Genomic DNA, 19,872 nt, shown 5'->3' with positions numbered 1-19,872 from the left:
TCACCAGCCTAAGCTGGTTTGCTGGTCTTAGCTGGTGTCTCTAAGCTGCTCAGGCTGGGAGACAAGTTGGCTGATCAGCTAAACCAGCAGAACACAAGCTTGGAGACCAACTAGACCAGTTTAAACCATCTAAGACCAGCCATCTAAGACCAGTCTAAAGATTTATTTCCAGCTAGGTTAGGACCTCATAGGTTTAGTTTTCCTCTAAGCGATGAAGGATTGATTGCCTTCAGAACATTAATCACCGCAGTCAATACTCCTGTCATATTGATGTGCTGTATGTTTACTAAAAGACGTCTGCTAACCTCAAGTGGACGATGCTGGGCAGGTGTTGCACGTCTCCCAGGTAACTGGCCAGCCAGCTCATGGTATTGGTGAGCCCACTGTTTTCCAGAGGAACAGACTCCACTGGCGGGAAATGTTCTCGCTTGATATGCTCTGGAGTGGCCTCGATGATGTGCTCTGTCAAGCTCATCATATTCGCCTGTCAGGTGCAAAAATGCACAGAAACATACACATCCATTCATAGTTACACAAACACAGACAAGACATATACACACTTGCTAACCCAATCAATCCAAACCCGGTACTGCCTCTGTGTTTACTTTGGAGGAACACGCTGTTATAGCCCCTCTATCCCCACAGAGTGACAGAGATGAATAGGGCTGAACTAACTCCTGACGATGGGAGCAAATCAATGGCTGAAGTGTATTATGTGGTGACGGGGGTCTGGACAGAGAGCTGGGCCACAACCATGGCTCTCTAACTCTGATTTCATATGTCAGCAGGATGGACGGTGCTCTATATCTCCCTTGACCTCTTGTAGCTGTGTTTGTCTGCGGAGTCTATTTACTAAACAATGCATCAATACAGGTGTGAATGAGCCAGGCCGACTGTGATTGAGTGCTGTTTAGGGCAATGTGTGAGTGTGTGCATGTGTGTGTGAAGATCTTACCTGTAGATCCTTCATGTGTGAGAGGCAGTCCTGGTTCTCCAGATCCTCCTTGTAAGAGAGAATTTCCGTGTCTACCATTTTTCTCCCCACCATTCCAAGCATGCTGAGGGGTTCCCCATGCTGTCTCAGCTGGTTGGCCAACTTCTCCTTTCCTATGCTGCTGCCACCATTGCCACCCCCATTCCTGAGCACCTCTCTAGAGGCCCACTTATGACCTCCACGGAAAGACCCCATCTTAGCTTGCGGCATACCCACTGTCCCTATACCTTCTTCAGAGGTGCTCTTGTCAGGGCTGGAAGGGTTGGAGGGGAGGGTCTTAGGGCTGGTTGATAGTTTATGTGTCTGCTGCTCCATGCTCAAGGGAACTGACACTGGTTTATCCAGCTGTGCTTGCAGAAGCTCAGGGTTGGGCTTGTGTTTCTTGGCAAGGGGAAGATCCCGCTGGCACTCGCTACTGTAGTAGTTGGAAGGCTCTGATCTTGGCCTTCTCAAATCTATAAATGAAAATGGAAAGTGAGCATAAGGTTATTATGTTTCCATTACATTTGCTCTGTCTAAAGTAATATAAATGGTAATAAAAACAAACAACAACAATAGACTTTTGGAATTAGATTCTGCAACAAGTACTGCTCACTGAAGCAAATGCTTTAAGGTATAGCATTAAAGGTGTAGTTCACTGAAAAAAAATATTCTGTTAATTACTCACTCTCAGGTTTTTCAGACCCATACAACTTTCATTCTTCCATGGAAAACAAAAGGAGCTGTTAGGCAGAATAAATACTTCAGTCGCCAGTAACTTTCAATGCATATTTTTTCAACACAATGAAAGTGAATGGTGACTGAGGCTGTCATTCAGTCAAACGTCTTTTGTGTTCTATGAATAAAAGAAAGTTTTATGGGTTTGAAACAAAGGGTGAGTAAATTATGACAGAATTTGTAGTTTTCAGTGAACATTTTAGAGGTTTGATTAAGAGGATCTCACCAGGGTTCTGGTTGGTGCAAGTGGTTGTAGTGATGGTGGCTGTGCCAGTGTTCTGCCCGCTGGGGGTCACCATATCGTCACTGCCCCAGTTGACCATCCAGCTGTTGGTGGTGGGAATGTCAGGGTTGGGAGAAAAAGACATGCTGGAGGTGGGGGGCAGGGACGAGGGTGTCTGCTGCTGCTGCTCCTCCCTCTGAAGCTGCTCTAGACATTCCGCCAGCTTAGTGTGGCCACGGGATCGGGCGATGGAGAGAGGCAGGCGGCCTAGGGAGTCTGGAATGGCCAGTGCTCTCGGGTCCCATTTATACAAGACAACTGCCGCCTCTAGGTGACCCAAAGCACAAGCCCACATCTGTGAGAAAGAATGAGAGAGAAATATAATATGTGGGGAAAGCAAAATTACATAACTGAGTTAAATGCACAAAAATCGTGAACACCAATCAATTGTAAACACTCTGTATATAAGCCTCATACCAGTGGAGTACAAGAAAAGTGATCCACGTTGAGAGGGTCCACTTCAAGCTCCAGATCGATGCTTTCTGCATGCTTAGTACTGGACAGTTCAACAGTGGCAAAGGAAATAACAAAATCATAATCACTAAAACATTTCCAGATAGACGTACACAGATCTAAGCACTATTTTCTCTCTGACTCACCGCCATTTGATGAGAGTCTGGATGAGGGTGGCGTAGCCCTGGCCAGCGGCCAGGTGCAGCAGGGTCATGCCTCTGAAGGTCTTGGAGTGAATCAGGCGTTTAGATTTGGCCCAGCAGGCCCGGTTCATCATCTTCTCACAAACAACTACAACACGGCTCTCGAAGGAGCTTCCTGCCTGCCCAGAGACACACTGCGGAAAAATTTTGGAATTTTTGTCTTTCATTTACAATAAAATTTCTGTCAATCAACAACCACAAACTTTACTTAAAAGCTACAATATATAAGTATGAAATATTTAAGATGACACATATCTACAATTAAATCTAAGCTTATAACATTTGAGTCACTTTTTATCAAAAGTGAAACCATGAACAAACTTTTCAAGGCAAAAGAATCATGCAAGTTTAAGAGCAATGAAGATAAACATAGTTTGTGACAACCATAATTTGTTCTGTGCTGTGAATTATTAGCTGCCGATGGCACGAAACAATAAAAATTCAAGAAACATTTAGAAACCACACACTCAGCAATTCAGCAGATTGTTGGGCCAATGCAGTTCATGGTAATGTACACTCACTGAGGACTTTATTAGGAACACTATAAGTGCCTGACGTGGTCTTATGCTGTTGAAGAACATCAGCCTCAAGATTCAATGTGTTGTGCATTCTGAGATGCTATTCTGCACACTACAATTGTACAGAGTGGTTATCTGAGTTACCGTAGCCTTTCTGCCAGCTCGAACCAGTCTGGCCATTCTCCATTGACCTCTCTCATCAACAAGGTGTTTCCGACTGCAGAACTGCCACTCACTGGATGTTTTTTTGTTTTTGGCACTATCCTGTGTAAACTCTACAGACTGTATTGCGTGAAAATCCCAGGAGATCAGCAGTTACAGAAATACTCAAACCAGCACATCTGGCACCAACAATCATCCCACAATAAAAAAAATCACAGAGATCAAATATTTTCACCATTTTCATGGTTGATGTGAACACTAAATGAAGCTCCTGACCTGTATATGCATGATTTATGCAGCCACACAATTGGCTGATTAGATAATCACATGAATAAGTAGGTATACAGTGTTCCTAATAAAGTATTCAGTGAGTTAATATAAATGTTAAAGTTATAATTTAAGGACATTTTTGATAACATTTGTACAATAAACATTTAAATGTCTATCTGTGTGTCTACATATACAGGTCCTTCTCAAAATATTAGCATATTGTGATAAAGTTCATTATTTTCCATAATGTAATGATAAAAATTAAACTTTCATATATTTTAGATTCATTGCACACCAACTGAAATATTTCAGGTCTTTTATTGTTTTAATACTGATGATTTTGGCATACAGCTCATGAAAACCCAAAATTCCTATCTCAAAAAATTTGCATATTTCATCCGACCAATAAAAGAAGTGCTTTTAATACAAAAAAGTCAACCTTCAAATAATTATGTTCAGTTATGCACTCAATACTTGGTCGGGAATCCTTTTGCAGAAATGACTGCTTCAATGCGGCGTGGCATGGAGGCAATCAGCCTGTGGCACTGCTGAGGTGTTATGGAGGCCCAGGATGCTTCGATAGCGGCCTTAAGCTCATCCAGAGTGTTGGGTCTTATGTCTCTCAACTTTCTCTTCACAATATCCCACAGATTCTCTATGGAGTTCAGGTCAGGAGAGTTGGCAGGCCAATTGAGCACAGTAATACCATGGTCAGTAAACCATTTACCAGTGAATTTGGCACTGTGAGCAGGTGCCAGGTCGTGCTGAAAAATGAAATCTTCATCTCCATAAAGCTTTTCAGCAGATGGAAGCATGAAGTGCTCCAAAATCTCCTGATAGCTAGCTGCATTGACCCTGCCCTTGATAAAACACAGTGGACCAACACCAGCAGCTGACATGGCACCCCAGACCATCACTGACTGTGGGTACTTGACACTGGACTTCAGGCATTTTGGCATTTCCTTCTCCCCAGTCTTCCTCCAGACTCTGGCATCTTGATTTCCGAATGACATGCAAAATTTGCTTTCATCCGAAAAAAGTACTTTGGACCACTGAGCAACAGTCCAGTGCTGCTTCTCTGTAGCCCAGGTCAGGCGCTTCTGCCGCTGTTTCTGGTGCCTGTGCACAGTGGCTCTGGATGTTTCTACTCCAGACTCAGTCCACTGCTTCCACGAGGTCCCCCAAGGTCTGGAATCGGTCCTTCTCCACAATCTTCCTCAGGGTCCGGTCACCTCTTCTCGTTGTGCAGCGTTTTTGCCACACTTTTTCCTTCCCACAGACTTCCCACTGAGGTGCCTTGATACAGCACTCTGGGAACAGCCTATTTATTCAGAAATTTCTTTCTGTGTCTTACCCTCTTGCTTGAGGGTGTCAGTGATGGCCTTCTGGACAGCAGTCAGGTCGGCAGTCTTACCCATGATTGCGGTTTTGAGTAATGAAACAGGCTGGGAGTTTTAAAAGCCTCAGGAATCTTTTGCAGGTGTTTAGAGTTAATTAGTTGATTCAGATGATTAGGTTAATAGCTCGTTTAGAGACCCTTTTCATGATATGCTAATTTTTTGAGATAGGAATTTTGGGTTTTCATGAGCTGTATGCCAAAATCATCAGTATTAAAACAATAAAAGACCTGAAATATTTCAGTTGGTGTGCAATGAATCTAAAATATATGAAAGTTTAATTTTTATCATTACATTATGGAAAATAATGAACTTTATCACAATATGCTAATTTTTTGAGAAGGACCTGTATATATATATATATATTGTTGTCTCTCTTTGCTGATAAATAGTGGTTCCCTGTCTACTACACCTTACTCTTAACTTAAGATTTCCTAACTAAAACTTGCTCTTAGCTGTTTTGTAAATAGGTTTTAAGCAAAAACTCCTAGCTAGGAACTTTTTAGAGAACTCCAAGTGGTAAGATAAAAATCTTTGTGAATACGGGCACTGTGTCATAAGCACAACCAGTTGAGAACCAATGCATTATGAGTTAAATGACTGAACCTACCAGATGCTCTTGTAAAACCCAACCTCATCTCACACCTAAAGTGTATTGATGTGCTGCTGTACCTGAGACTGGCTATTAGCACCTCCGTTTCCTCCACCTCCTCCAGCCCCTGCTGTGCCTCCGCTACCCTGCTGCTGCTGACCGGCCATCTCAGCCATCCTGCGCTCCATCTGCTCCAGCCGTTCCAGGATGGACATTCTGAATTGGTTATCTGCAGAGGAACCACAGTACAGTTTAATCACATTTGATTACTTTTGTAACTTTGGTTCAAACTTAGTTCAATACTCAAGTAAAATTAATATGTTTTAACACATAAAAGCCTTAAGTTCTTAACTACACTGTGGCACTATATCTCAGTGAGGTCTGAAATAAATGATTTCCTCTTCTCTGTTTAAGCTTGTATTCTCAAGCAAGACTCATTACTGAATGTTTAATTAAACTCAGTCATTACCCATATGGTATCCAATCAAGTCACAGAGTCGAATGTAATCAATCACCATTTCAGTAATTGCAGTCATTATTATAAATTAATGGAATCAATAATGAACACATTCATCAACACATTCAGCTTCAAAAACACAGCATTATATAAACACATTGCAAACACAAATGCATTAGTACTTGGCATCTGATTTAAGAAAATGTGACAAATGCTTGCATGTGCATAATTGCTGCAATGACGCTACAGTGTTCTGGGTGGTTACTAGTTCAGAGTGGTAGTTAGTGTGTTGCTATGCAGTTGCTAGGATGTTTTGGATGGTTGCTAGGGAATAGCTAGGTGGTTACTAGGGTGTTCTGGGAGGTCCTTAAGTCTCCATTATATTTGGTCCCTAAATATGGATCAGATCTCTCCTTTAACGCAAATCTATGTGTTTTGTTTTAGACAATTTATCATCTGCCAGGCAAAGATTATAAGTCTGATTGGTTAAAAAAGTAAAAACACAACTCAATAAGCAGCATGATTTGTGGTATCATTCATTTCTGTAGCACAAATGCTGTGTTACATGCCAAAATTTTATATTTAGGGTTAGGGGTTTGTTTAAAATCCAGAAAGAGCTGTTTGCAATGGCAGAAATATCAGGTCATTGAGTAATCGCTCTCTGGCTCCCAGACCGGACTCTGACACTGATCTGTCAATCAGACATGTAGTAACCACCAAAGGGGCTGGCTCACTGCAAATGGAGTAGTACTGGGATCAGCACAGGTGAACTACAGCATCAGTGCAGAGAACTGCATGTGCCTCTCGTTGAAAATCCTGTTTCTGTGGCAACCTGCTGCTGCATGGTAACCAAGCGACAGGGGCATGCTGGTCCAGTGTCAGTTTATTACAAAACCCATCCCAGAATGCTAGTTTTTTTTACCTCAAGAGCAGAGGAAATCCAAGATTTTTTTATTTGGAAGGAAATTTAAGAGGTACTTGCTCAAGCAAAAGTCTAACATGCTATGGTGATCTATGTGGTTTTTATTGCGTTGCTATGCAGTCGCTACGGTGTTCTGTGTAGCTACTAGAGTGTTACTTACTGGTAAAAAACAAAAACAATAGGCCAAAGAGCCCACTATATATCAAAAACCAAAATAGCCCACCAGATTTTCAATGCAAGTAAATGATAATTTATTTTTATAGTCCGAAAGGCAAACATTTTCCTTACTTGCAAAAGTAAAAGCACACCTCTCCTCAACAAGTCACATTATTTGAAGTATCATTCATGTTTGTGGCATAAATACTGCAGGCTGTGTTATGTGCCAAAATGTAATACAGTACTCAAGGTTAGAGGTTTGTTCATATACCTATTTACATTATCAACCACCATAAAAAGCATTACTGGATGAGGATTCACTTTTTCTGGAATCCAATGCTTTGTGGAGGAATGTGAGTGAGTGCAGACTTCACTGTGGGTTAACACTTCAGTCAGATACCATGTTAGAGAAGGAGAGAGTGAGTGAGAGACAGAGAGATAAATAGAATGAAGATACACTAGAGAGAGAGAGAGACACTGAAAAACAGATAAAAAGAGAGTGAGCATGGCAGCAGCAGCTAGCAGCAGTGTTGACATGTCTTTGTTCAGACACAGTGGTGCAGTCTGCTGCAGTGCAGATGATGTCATCTCCACCTGCTGCCACAAGTGCACTCAAAATGCAACACACGTACACTGCAGAGGGAGAGGGGGTTAGGGGGAGGTGCCACATGCAGGGGGTGGAGAAAGGGAAGGGTCCACCAGTCAGAGCTGAAGCAACAATGTGACATGTGCAACCATCTTCTATTTCTCCATACTACAACTGTGACATCCTATGGTCACTGAGAGTTACATTTACATCTGTTCATTTCATGAACAGTTAAATCTGTTTGTTTGATGTCAGTTTGCTTGTTCAAGTGTCTGGACATTGCCAAATGGTGCAGAACTTCTAAAAAAAATCTGTTGGTTTACAACATTTATCTTCCACGTAAATCAAAACCGATGAAAAATCATATATATATATATATATATATATATATATATATATATATATATATATATATATATATATATATATATATATATATATATATATATATTATTATTATTATTATTATTTTTTTCCCTAATCGTAAAGAATAGTCATCACCTTTCCTATCTAAACCAGCCTAAAAAGGCAGTCACACTACACTTCATGCTCCATTCACTCCCATTCAAACACATCCAAATGCGGGAGACCAGAAACGCAACTCATGTGAAGAAAGTTCGTACAAAGTTATAGCTTGGTGAAATATGAACTGCGAATCTGGATGACGAGAGGATGCGTAACCAATAGAAGATCAAAAATTCACACACTGACCGCTTGGCTCAATACAAAGGATACACATTTCAAAGCGGTGTTTTTATTGTTGATGGAGTGAGTAGACGTATTTTCTAACATGTTTGAATATGATATTATTTGGGAAATTTTATTTAGTAAAACAAGAAGCCCTCCCAAGTGACATCATCTCCTGGTCCGTTATGTTGTCCGAAAAATTTTTGCACGTTCAAACTCTAGTGTGACCTAGATTTGCTGGTCTCCCAGGCTGCCAAAGCTATTGCTCAGCTGTTTTAGCTGATCGGTCAGCTGGTCTCCCAGCCTGAACAACTGAGAAACCAGCTCAGTCTGGTTTAAGACATTTTTTCAGCAAAGTGATTAACTCATTTAATCACCCTTATGTTGTTACACACTCACAATACTTTCTTTTTTCCATGGAACACAAAAGATATTAGGCTGAATGAAAGCCTCGGTCACCATTCATTTTGATTGTATGGGATGCAATGAAAGTGAATGGTGACTGAGGCTGTCACTCAGTCTAATATCTCCTTTTGTGTTCGACGGAAGAAAGAACTTCATACAGGTTTGGAATGACACAAGGGTGAGTAAATGATGACATCATTTTTATTTTTGGGTTAACTATGCCGTTTAGTCACCTCTAAGACATCATGTCATCATGCTGTTCTCTCCAGAGATTTCTCTATTACAGCTGACTTAAACTGCATCCAGCTCATGTTTAAGCATCTCTCAACATCTGCAACTGCCTTTGAGAAGGACTCAACACAACCTTTAACCACAACCTTCTTTCTTCAACTTTCTTCCCTGTCCTCAGAATGACTAATGGGCAATGACTCACGTTCATGGACATCAGACATACAATGTGTATGTGAGATGAGATATTCCGGGGCGGAAATGGCTGAGAGAGAGAGAGAGAGAGAGAGAGAGAGAGAGAGAGAGAGAGAGAGATAGACAGCTCAATGAGATCAGAACTTCATTAAGGGTCTATTCACAATTTATTCCTGTGGGAGACTTGATGAGTCAGGCAGAACTGAAAGTCTAAGCGTGTGTGTTTATTTTCAGTTCAGGAACTTCTTTTGTACCTTTGAGGATTCTGTCTCCAACACAGACAAACACACACATATACACAAACATTAACACGTTACACACACCTGGAATTATCACAGATATATTAATGTCCTGTCTTTCCCCAAAATAGGATAGCGGAGTCTCACATGGTCTACCTCACTTTTCATTGTCTGATAATGCTGAGTATGTAGTTATGGGTGCTCACAGGCCAAACACGTGGTCTGCACTCACATGGTCTATTATTGCAATAAACAACTGCAATAATGTACTCCATTAATATCTAATTCTATGGAAGTTAATTTATGCTCTCTGTGGGCGTACCTGCTGTGTCAAAATGTAAATGGCCTTTGAGTGTGATTGCTCAGAGGAACTTAGGCATTTACAGTATCCATTAGATAAGATAAACAATGCTCGCTTTTATGTATAAACATACATACAGTAGGATATGTTCAGAATGGAATACTGGAGTGCTGCCTAATTCGCAGTATACACTGTATACTATAAAAAAAGTATTTGATAAACATTTCAAACATGAGGGATTGTTGTCACACGATCTCATTACATGTATGTTTAAAGGAACATTCCGGGCTTACAACAAGTTAAGCTCAATCGTCAGAATTTCTGGCATAATGTTGATTACCAGGAAAATTAACTTCGACTTGTCCCTCCTTTACTTTAAAAATTGCAAAAGCCTGGGTTGCAGTGAGAAACTTAAAATGAAAGTGAATGGGGCCATTCAGTTTCAAAAGTATTTAGTAGCTACAAGACGTAAACAATATGGGTGTTAACGTGATTTTAGTGTGTTAAAATTACTAATTAACCTTTTTTTGTTAAGTTATATCCAATTTTACAGCTTCATTGCCATGACGATGCAATACTGTAAACCTTAAAACTACCATATAAAGCTGATATAAACAACTTTACAGCTCAAATAATACATAAGTTTTATTGTACAAACTTTTATGAAATTTTAAGGTGATCAATTCTACATTTAAATCCTTCAGAAATTGGCAAAATTAACTTCAATTGTTAATGCATCACTGTAACCTAGATTTTGCTTTTTATTTATTTATAAAAAAGTACAGACAAGCCAAAATATTTTTTTTCTGGTAATCAACATTCAGCAAGTGGTGTAAAGTTATCTCAGAAATGTAATTATTTATTTAGCATTTGTAGTCCAATTATGCGTTAAAACATCTTAGCTCATGAATACACCAATAAAATAATGAAAAAATGATGTTATAAATCATGGCTGTTATTACATTCAGGTCACACTGGCAATGGAAGTCGAGTGCATTGCAGTGTAGGATACAGTATTCCACAGTGTGCTCTGTTGTATACTGCAAATTTTGGCAAATGTACATTATCCAGGTTTTTCATGTATATAGAAAATGTGCATACAGTGCACATACAGTATGCAATACAGTATGTATTGTTTAGCCTACTGCAGACATAGTAGTAAATAACGCGAAGTATGGTAGTATGGTATTCCAAACATAGATACATAGTGCTGGCCAAAAATTTCATAAGAAGGAAGACAGACATCATATAACTGTCAGACTAGTTGAAAATCTATATGTGAACCAGCAGGGACAATATTGAAATGCTAACCAACTTCAACAATTAAGCTTCAAATGCATGTTGACAAACCCTATCACAGGAAAGAGGGAGGACCATTTGCTTAACACATAGCGCTACTGATCCACGTGTAGAGGGGAGGTCACACTAGGTTTGAGCACACACATTTTATTCAGACAACGCAACAGACCAGGATATGATGGAGTGTTGGTGGCCTAGTGGTCTAAAGCACATAACTGTTAATCAGAAGGTCACTGGTTCGCTCCCCACAGCCACCACCATTGTGTCCTTGAGCAAGGCACTTAGCTCCAGGTTGCTCCGGGGGGATTGTCCCTGTAATAAGTGCACTGTAAGTCGCTTGGACAAAAGCGTCTGCCAAATGCGTAAATGTAAATGTCATGCGGGAGGCCTTCTGATGCAAGTAAAACATCACAAATAATATTATATTCAAAACATTTTAAATATACTCTCTCTATATATATACTGTTCGCATGAGCTTGCGTTTCTGGCCCCCCGTATTCAGATTGTATAGACTTCGAAGTGTAGTGTGACCGCCTCTTCAGACAGCCTCTAATTCAGCCATCACAAAATCCCATGCATGTCCATCAGGTGGTGGATAATACCCCAGCTCTCCTAAATGATGGAATGCTGGAGAACCCCCTTCCTGAGTTAGGCTTTGCTGGCTGATATAGGCTTATATTTAATGGAGAGGAGGGGGAGTGCCATTGGCAGAGACTCTCCAAGCTGAGCTCACCATCTGCATTCACTCTCTCATCTCTCACAGAGCAGACTTGGAACATGAACCAGCAGGAGTTCAGGGCTGACCTATCACGCTCCAAAGGGAAACATCCAGATGCACATTAACAGTCCATGCTATGGACAATGAACTACTTGGTATGTTAATGCATAAAATGTATTCTTCAAAACATGCAAAAAAGCACAACTACAACTGTAATTGCAGCGTTAAGGTTTAATAGTTTATTCCATACTTAAAGGAATGTTGAGGCTTCAAAACAAATGAATCAAGTGTGGCATATTGTTGATTACAACAGACAATTATTTTAACTCATCCCACAGTTTGAGCATGAATTGCGTTTAAGGAATAGTTCACCAAAAATTTTAATTCTCTAATTTTTCACTTGATGCCATTCCAGATGTGTATGACTGTCTTTCTTCAGAAGAACACAAATGAAGATTTTTAGAAGAAGATAGAGCTCAATCAGGTCCTTATAATGGATGTACACCTGTGCAAGCACTTTGATGGTCCAAAATTCAAATTTGGGCAGCATAAAATCGATATGTTTGTGTAAAAAATACATTGCTAATTAAAACATTAACTTTTAAAAAGCACTTCCTCCCAGCAACAAACACAAACTTATCGATTTTATGCTGCCTAAATGTGACTTTTGGACCGTCAAAATGCTGGCACCTGTGTACATCCAATATAAGGACCTGACAGAGCTCTATCTTCTTCTAAAAATCTTTTTGTTCTGCTGAAGAAAGACAGTCATACACATCTGGGATGGCATCAGGATAAGTGAATAATGAGAGAATTTTAATTTTTGTGGAACCATTCCTTAAACAGCAATATGCCAACTATGGATATTTAAGGGGCAAGGTATTTCGGAGGATTGTAATTAAAAGCAGAAATGGGATTACATTTTTATTAATATGCAAAAATGTATTCCTCTACACAGAAATGTGTGCTATTTGCACTGAACAGAAGTCTAAGGGTCTGTTTACACCGAACACATCCTTGCACTAAAGAAGTTACAGTGGGACTAATAGAGCAGAATTCAGGCATCTTGACACGGCATAAAGAAATACAGCGCTCCTGCACAAGATGCTGTGCAACTGTCGAAAACGTCTATCTAGCATATGTTTACATAGGAAAACAACCGAAAAACAAAGCGGACAGACGCAAAAACATGTTCGGTCTGAACGGCCCCTCAATCATCTTTATCTATGTAATTCTTGTGGGTGGAATTGATATTTTCTTTATGTACATTTTCACTTTCTGATATCCGTGTGTGATACCATATAACCATATAACAATTACAGAGTTTACAGGCTATACATGATTTTATGACAGTAGTATCATGCTGACATGTATAATGTTTAAGCCTTCCCTCCTCAAAAAAAACAACAACAAAACAACATAGCCTATGTTGTGTTTTGAATGCTGGCCCATACTACGGGATGCTGGTGTGGTGTGAGTTCGAAAAAAGCTTTTGACCTGCTTAACCATCAAAACTGCCTTGGTTTACCAGCATTAACAAAAACCAATACTAGTCGACCAGATTCACCAGCACCAAACTAGCACTAAACAGCATAAACCAGCTTAGACCAGCATGGGAATTGCATGTGGGCTACATTTTTGTCTGTTGTAATCAACACAGATCACATGCTGTCGTTGGGGCTTAATGTTACTTTAACAAATTTCTCAAATGCAATGGGCAGAAATCCAAGACTTCAAAAGTACACCCTTTTTAGCCAAGAAGATCTTTGAGTCTGCCATATACAGGTATCTCTCTGATCAGACAGCGATGTGGCAGATATAACTCTTGTTGGATGTTGCAGATTGAGGTGTCAACACTGATTTTGTCTTGTTAAATTAAAGTTCAGCACAGACAGAAGGGCTGAAAAAAAAAACCTTTCCACCTGCACTGTAACATTTGACAAGATGTTTATAAAATAAAGACACTGACCATACTTTGACGTGCTAGAGTAGATGTCAAAGAAATGTAAGGCAAGTTAAACTTCAAGTCATCTATAAGTCTTAACTCCTAAATCAAAACATTTTTGTAATAAAGATTTAGATCTATATTCAATATTCATTATTGTAGTTTTGAAACACCACAAATAAATGCTAAATTACTATTTAAATGTACACATTTGGAAACATGAGCGCATTTAAATTTTCCGTCCTTTTCTATCTGAATACCACTGCAGGCATCACAATTACCCACCACTGAGGCCTCAGTGAGCATCCTGTCCCAGAACAGCAATGCGTACATGGAACAAGTCCTTTTCAGTCTAGACTTCAAAAGCGCCGCGAGCGAGTACTGACTGCCAGTGCTGCAGAGAGCTATATGCTGTCACTGCATGCACACTCACACAAACATAACTCCCCTTTTCCCAGGTGTAACAGCAATAATGGAGTTTTTAAAACCCAGTTTGAGCTCTTCTGCCCTAATTTTGAGAATCCTGTAGTCAGTGCTGTACTGAGCCTTCAGCTATCTGACCTGCTGTGTAAGAAAGCTCAGCTCTTGCATAAAATGTTTATTCATGACAGCAAAGGCAGTTCACTGTTGCATACATGTTGCTTTGCAGTCAAAGGTTACTAGTGATTGAGTGGGTTAACATGTGTGTTACCCTTCTCGAAGCATTCTAGTCTTGGAGGAACACAGGGATTGCTAAGAAGCCTTTCCATGCCTGACTCATGACATGGCATTTTGGATTCAAGTTTGACTCAAGATAAACAGACTCATTTGTGAGGAACCATACAAATGTTGTATATAAACGATAAGGAGAGAAGGGAAGAGAACTGGATAGGCTGTACTAAATGCAAATCAACACTGAGTGAGCATTACATTATGATGGAGTGCTGTGAAACTGAAATTGTCTGATTAGAGATAGCCTACACACAAGTTGGATCCCCAAGACTTTATAAAGCAGCTTGATCTCAAGAAAATTACCTGACTGTGGAATGCAAGCTTGTAGTACCACCCGTTTACTCCAGAGGGCAGTAAGTGAAATTTCAGCTGTATGACCAACGCACAGTTTATATAGTGAGGAAATCACTTCAGGAGGCAGAACAACACAAACATGCGTTACGTTTAAAACACTTGAAGGAGTGCAAATGCGAACTAAGGGATCTCAAGATGTGTTTAAAGATTGAGTATTAAACTATATTTAACTTGACACAGTGACCTAAACATTTTATGTTTATGACGCAATGCACCAGAGACACTACACAAGCATGTCTGACGCAGGTGTAAATTGATGGGTCCTTTAACAAGCCCTCATAATAAATCTCAAACTGATTGACAAATTCACTTGTGAAATGGATTGTGTGCCAATGATTGACTTACGAGTAATAATATGGTAGTAAACAATACATTGTATTCTAAAGCCGCTTTTTGTATTGTCTTATCAATGATTAACTCTTTTGCTACAAGAATGCAATGCATTTCAATTATCTGAAAAAACAAAAAACAAAAAAAAATATATATATATATATATATATATATATATATATATATATATATATATATATATATATATATATATATATATATATATATATATATATATACACACTATGTATAATTATATATTGATATAAATATGTATAATCATTATATATTGAATTATTGTTATATGAGGGGCTTTCTCAGCAAATATTTGTATAGGCGATTAATTAATCGGGACGCCGTGTAATTAATTCGATTAAAAAATTGTATCGATTGACAGCCCTAGTAACAACATAATGCTTTATTAACATTTTAAATAAAGCCTTCCACAATATAAAAGAAATGCCTTAAAATAGCACCAATTCAAGTAACATTAAACGTTTCCCAAAGTTTAAGTGGGAGGATGAATAATGAAAAGAACTAGCCCCTCCATAGATTGTATATTTATTGCTATAGACATTTAATCTCTTAAAATCTCATCCTCCGAAATATTTAATCTGTTGGCAGACTGTGTCTATCTGCTGTGCTACAACAATTGTAAAGTCATGTTCATTATTCGCATCAGAGCGTCATTGCCAGTGTCGAGTACCACTTTGAACTCCACATGTAAAGCACTGCAGACAACATTTTTGTCATATTTAAAACTTGCCATGCTTCTGTGGTAATTAAATTGCACAAGCTGTAAAGTACTTGATTTCTGTCACCAGTCCCATCTGGGCTTGTTTTGTACAACAAACTAGTTAAGAGAACTTTTCTCCATCATTGACACAGAATCTCTGTTGGGTGTGTTATGTTGGGTGTGTCAGTGTAATAACTCCGGGTGAACACATCAACACAAATAACGTTTGTGAGGTTCCACCCTGGTCCGACCAGTGTTTATGCTGGCTTTTGCTTTATTAATGGTAAATGTGTTAACTGCGATTAAGAAAAATTCACCTATTAAATGTTTTAAATTAATCCCATGCTTTAAAGCGTTCATTTTGACAGCTCTAACTTTAACACAGAAAAAGTTACACACTTCAGCTTTAACTAATCTTCTTGTGTGTGGCACAAAAAGATCTTTTAGTTGCATATAAGTTGACCAGCTACCCAGAACACTGCATGGACTTGAGCAACCTTTACTGCTGTCTCTTTCTGGTTGAATGGATCCCCACAATTTAATATCCATACAAACAAGCAGTAAATCAAATTAAATCAGGGGTGGGTTTCTCCATGAGCTAACTGCTTTACCCATCCTCCAAGACATGCCCTGGTTAAATCTCCTACTTTTTGTGCCTTTGTTTGACGCTGTTTATCCATGCACAAATGAAACCATTTATCGTGCTAGGCTTAAGGGCCTGACAAATAAATTATAAATGCTATACATATTATTGCGGTTTTCTGAATCGTTAAAAGACTTTTTTTATGATCAAGTCCACAAAAGAAATCCAGAAAAGATTCATAGTTATGACTTTACTGTTCATGCGAGTCAGCTACATTTTGCTCAGCCTTTGCTGTCATAATTCTGACATGGCGCACAAAACAACCTGCAGAAATGCTGACCACAGTATACAATTTTGAATATTTTTCAGTGATAAACTTTACAGTAAAAATGTGTTCATCAGCAGTTTGATTTGGTTCCTTGTTATTATTTTATCAGCATATCTTCTGTCATTTCCTCATATAATACCTTCATTTCCAGTGCCTCGACTGGCTTATCATTCTTTTAAAAAATAGACTTAAGCTCAAGCTTTAACAAATCTTATTTTCAATCAATTTCAGTATGCTGTCTGAGATAACACTAATGAACAATCACACCCTTGAGGCACACTGTGTTAGATAGTAGGCAATAAAGTAGAAAGTATTCTTGTCTGGGTTGATAAAAAATATTAGCAGGATTTTTACTGTTTGAAATTAGATTTTTTTTTTTACAAAGTACCTGAATCAACATTGTAAACATGATTTTTATTATTTGTCTTTGATATGACAAATAATATTATTATACAAATAATATAAGGATTTCTTTTATTTCATATTTTTTTTTACAACCAGTCTTAAAAGCAACCCAGACACATGTGTATACAGCTAGACCACAGAAAAAATACTGTACATTAATCAAACACCAAGTTTGAAATGCAATATATATTATAATATGAATCAACATGTTTCTCAAATCTAATAAGTAAGATCAGCAAGATCTGGAAGTGAGCAATCAGTCAAGAATGTTTGGCACTGTACAAGAAGCTTACATGTCTTAATAGGTAAGGGTAAAATCTGTGGTTATATGCTGCAGTAACATCTATTTTCACAACAAACTGACCTTCATGAGCTTTCTATTAAACAACCTGATCAAAATTGTTATGATATCTCCTGCAGTACTCCAAATGAGGACAAATTCAGTGAAAGCATCCATTCAGACCAATTAGAGGGATAGTTCACCCAAAAATAAAAATGATCTCATCATTTACTCACCCTTATGCCATCCCAGATGTGTATGCATCATGACCGCATCGCTTAGGAAGACATATATTAAAATACTGGAGTCATAAGGAATACTTTTATGCTGAATTTATGTGATTTTTGGAGCTTGAAAGGTCTGGTCACCATCACTTGCATTGTATGAACCTACAGAGCTGAAACATTCTTCTAAAAATCTAAATTTGTGTCCAGCAGAAGAAAGTCATGCACATCTGGTATAGCATGAAGGTGAGTAACTGATGAGAGAATTTTAATTTTAGGTGAACTATTTTTTTAAACTTAAATTAAAATTTAAACTTAAATTGAATTTAGCTCATTAGAAAAAGAGTACATTTTAGTGGTAGGAATAAAATCATGAAAAATACAGTTTATGACAATATCGAAAAATCCTCTGGTTATACATTTATGAAAAAATAGCAATTGTAAATGTACAATGTTTGTTATGACAATGTTGCAAAAAGTCATGGAATATAAAAATGCACAAGCCATGTGAATTTAGTGTTTGCAATGTTTTGATCATTAACAAAACTCACGATGCACTACTGAAACCCTCACATTAAAAACTACAGAACCCTTAAATTACTAAAATGATGATACCTGTTCGAATATGCTTGTTTAGAGATGTTTAAAAAGTTGTGGTGTTGTTGATGAAGCTACGAGAACACTACACTACCTTCTCAATTCAGCATATCAACAGGTTGTCGAGCATGGACACTTTGTAAGAACCAAGCATAAGGCTATTGATTCTTAATTTTTATTTTCCTCCCACGAACCGTCACCATGAGCAATATAAAGCTCGGTTGTCCAACTTTTTTCGTGTTTTGCATGTTTCACGAGCTCACTTATGCGCTATCGCGGTGGAACACACCGACTCTTACACATGTACAGTGGCACTCCGGTCACGACTACAGCAAGACCCTAAATGATAACAGCTTCAGAAATGATGTGAATTCTCTACTTTGCCATGTGTAATTTTGGTGCAGTGTAGTGTCAAATAAGAAGATCTTTGACATTGTTTAATCAATTGAATATTGATTTGAGACTGAGCCGGCGCGTGAAACTGTAAAAATGTTATATTTGCCTCAGGTAACTATCGTTTTGCCAACAAGCCGAAACGATAAAGTTCGACATGAGTCTGGACAGACTCCCACCCCAGCAATGTATGTTGAAGACCAGAGTTCCTATGTGGATTTTGGAAGTTGGCACATAAGGGGACAGTTAAGGGAACTGTAAAAAAAAAAAAAAAAAAAAAAACTAACGTAGCCTAAAAGCAGCGCTTCGATCGAGATTCAGTTAAAACGAATTAACCATAAACCAACTTATCCTTATATGAGCAACTTATACGTGTGTTGTTGAAACATCTAGCGAACATTTCCAAAGGAAAGACACGAGTATAAATGTAAAAGGTGAAACTGACTATTCTCACACTAGAACTTAGTCTTCCACAGATTGAAATTACATACTGGGTTTAAAAGTAGGCTAAGCACAGGTAGTAACTTCTCAAATCAGAGACACGTCTATATATACACAGACACTAGGTTCATTTAAACATATCCAACCTTCTATTTCACTGTCCATGGAGAGTCCCTCTGTAATGCACACGTTCCCCGTGTCTTTAGGAACAGCAGTCATTCATCGGCATCCTGACCACAATGTCCCAAATGGCCGTGTTTCACCTACGCTGATTCCCCTTATGTTTAGTAATAATGGGCGAGATTTTTTTTTTTTTTTACTAGGGTACGGTGCTAAAAGGTCTCATTAACAATAGAAGAAAGTGGAGAAGCGACGTGCAAGAGAAAAGAGAAATCTAAAGCTCGCTCAAATACTCTCGTACTCCCCCCGCCCCTCTTTACTGAATCACTACTAACCCCCCCACCCCCCACCGCGCGAGGAGACAATGTGCACGTGCCGCAGGTAAACAGACGCCCTAGTTTTTCCACGAGCCACGAAGACTTTAAAAGCAACAACAACAACAAAAACCCTATATAAAACTAAAGGAAGTGTAGAAAATATGAATTGAAAGTCAACGCGTAGTGTGGCGCTGTCTTTCATCGTTCGCCTCAGTTTTTCCAAAACATTTATCAAAAGAAGACGGGTTTGTGCATTTCCCCATGAGGGTTCATCGAATGGAACAGTCTTTCTAAGCGTTTCGGAATTTATTTATTTATTTTTACGC

The 19,872-nt window shown here is 38.8% G+C and overlaps 1 protein-coding gene across 3 annotated transcripts in view; it reads right to left on the bottom strand.

Annotated features, from left to right (window-relative positions):
• LOC127619231 (calmodulin-binding transcription activator 1-like) overlaps nucleotides 1–19,872 on the bottom strand; it is a 548,116-nt gene that overhangs the window by 11,794 nt on the left and 516,450 nt on the right. For 2 of the 3 annotated variants that reach the window (XM_052092050.1, XM_052092052.1), the window contains 6 exons: nucleotides 5,670–5,818; nucleotides 2,594–2,784; nucleotides 2,412–2,490; nucleotides 1,938–2,289; nucleotides 956–1,449; nucleotides 306–484 (listed from right to left, as the gene is read on the bottom strand). In XM_052092050.1, the coding sequence (XP_051948010.1) occupies nucleotides 306–484; nucleotides 956–1,449; nucleotides 1,938–2,289; nucleotides 2,412–2,490; nucleotides 2,594–2,784; nucleotides 5,670–5,818 (1,444 nt within the window). Of the gene's footprint in view, nucleotides 1–305; nucleotides 485–955; nucleotides 1,450–1,937; nucleotides 2,290–2,411; nucleotides 2,491–2,593; nucleotides 2,785–5,669; nucleotides 5,819–19,255; nucleotides 19,469–19,872 lie in introns of those variants that run through there. The other variant, XM_052092051.1, reaches the window with a different exon arrangement.

The sequence above is a fragment of the Xyrauchen texanus genome, chromosome 25 (genome assembly GCF_025860055.1).
Source record: "Xyrauchen texanus isolate HMW12.3.18 chromosome 25, RBS_HiC_50CHRs, whole genome shotgun sequence".
Lineage (NCBI taxonomy): Eukaryota > Metazoa > Chordata > Actinopteri > Cypriniformes > Catostomidae > Xyrauchen > Xyrauchen texanus.
Note: the sequence above shows the minus strand (reverse complement) of the source record. Positions and strands in the feature narration are given on the sequence as shown.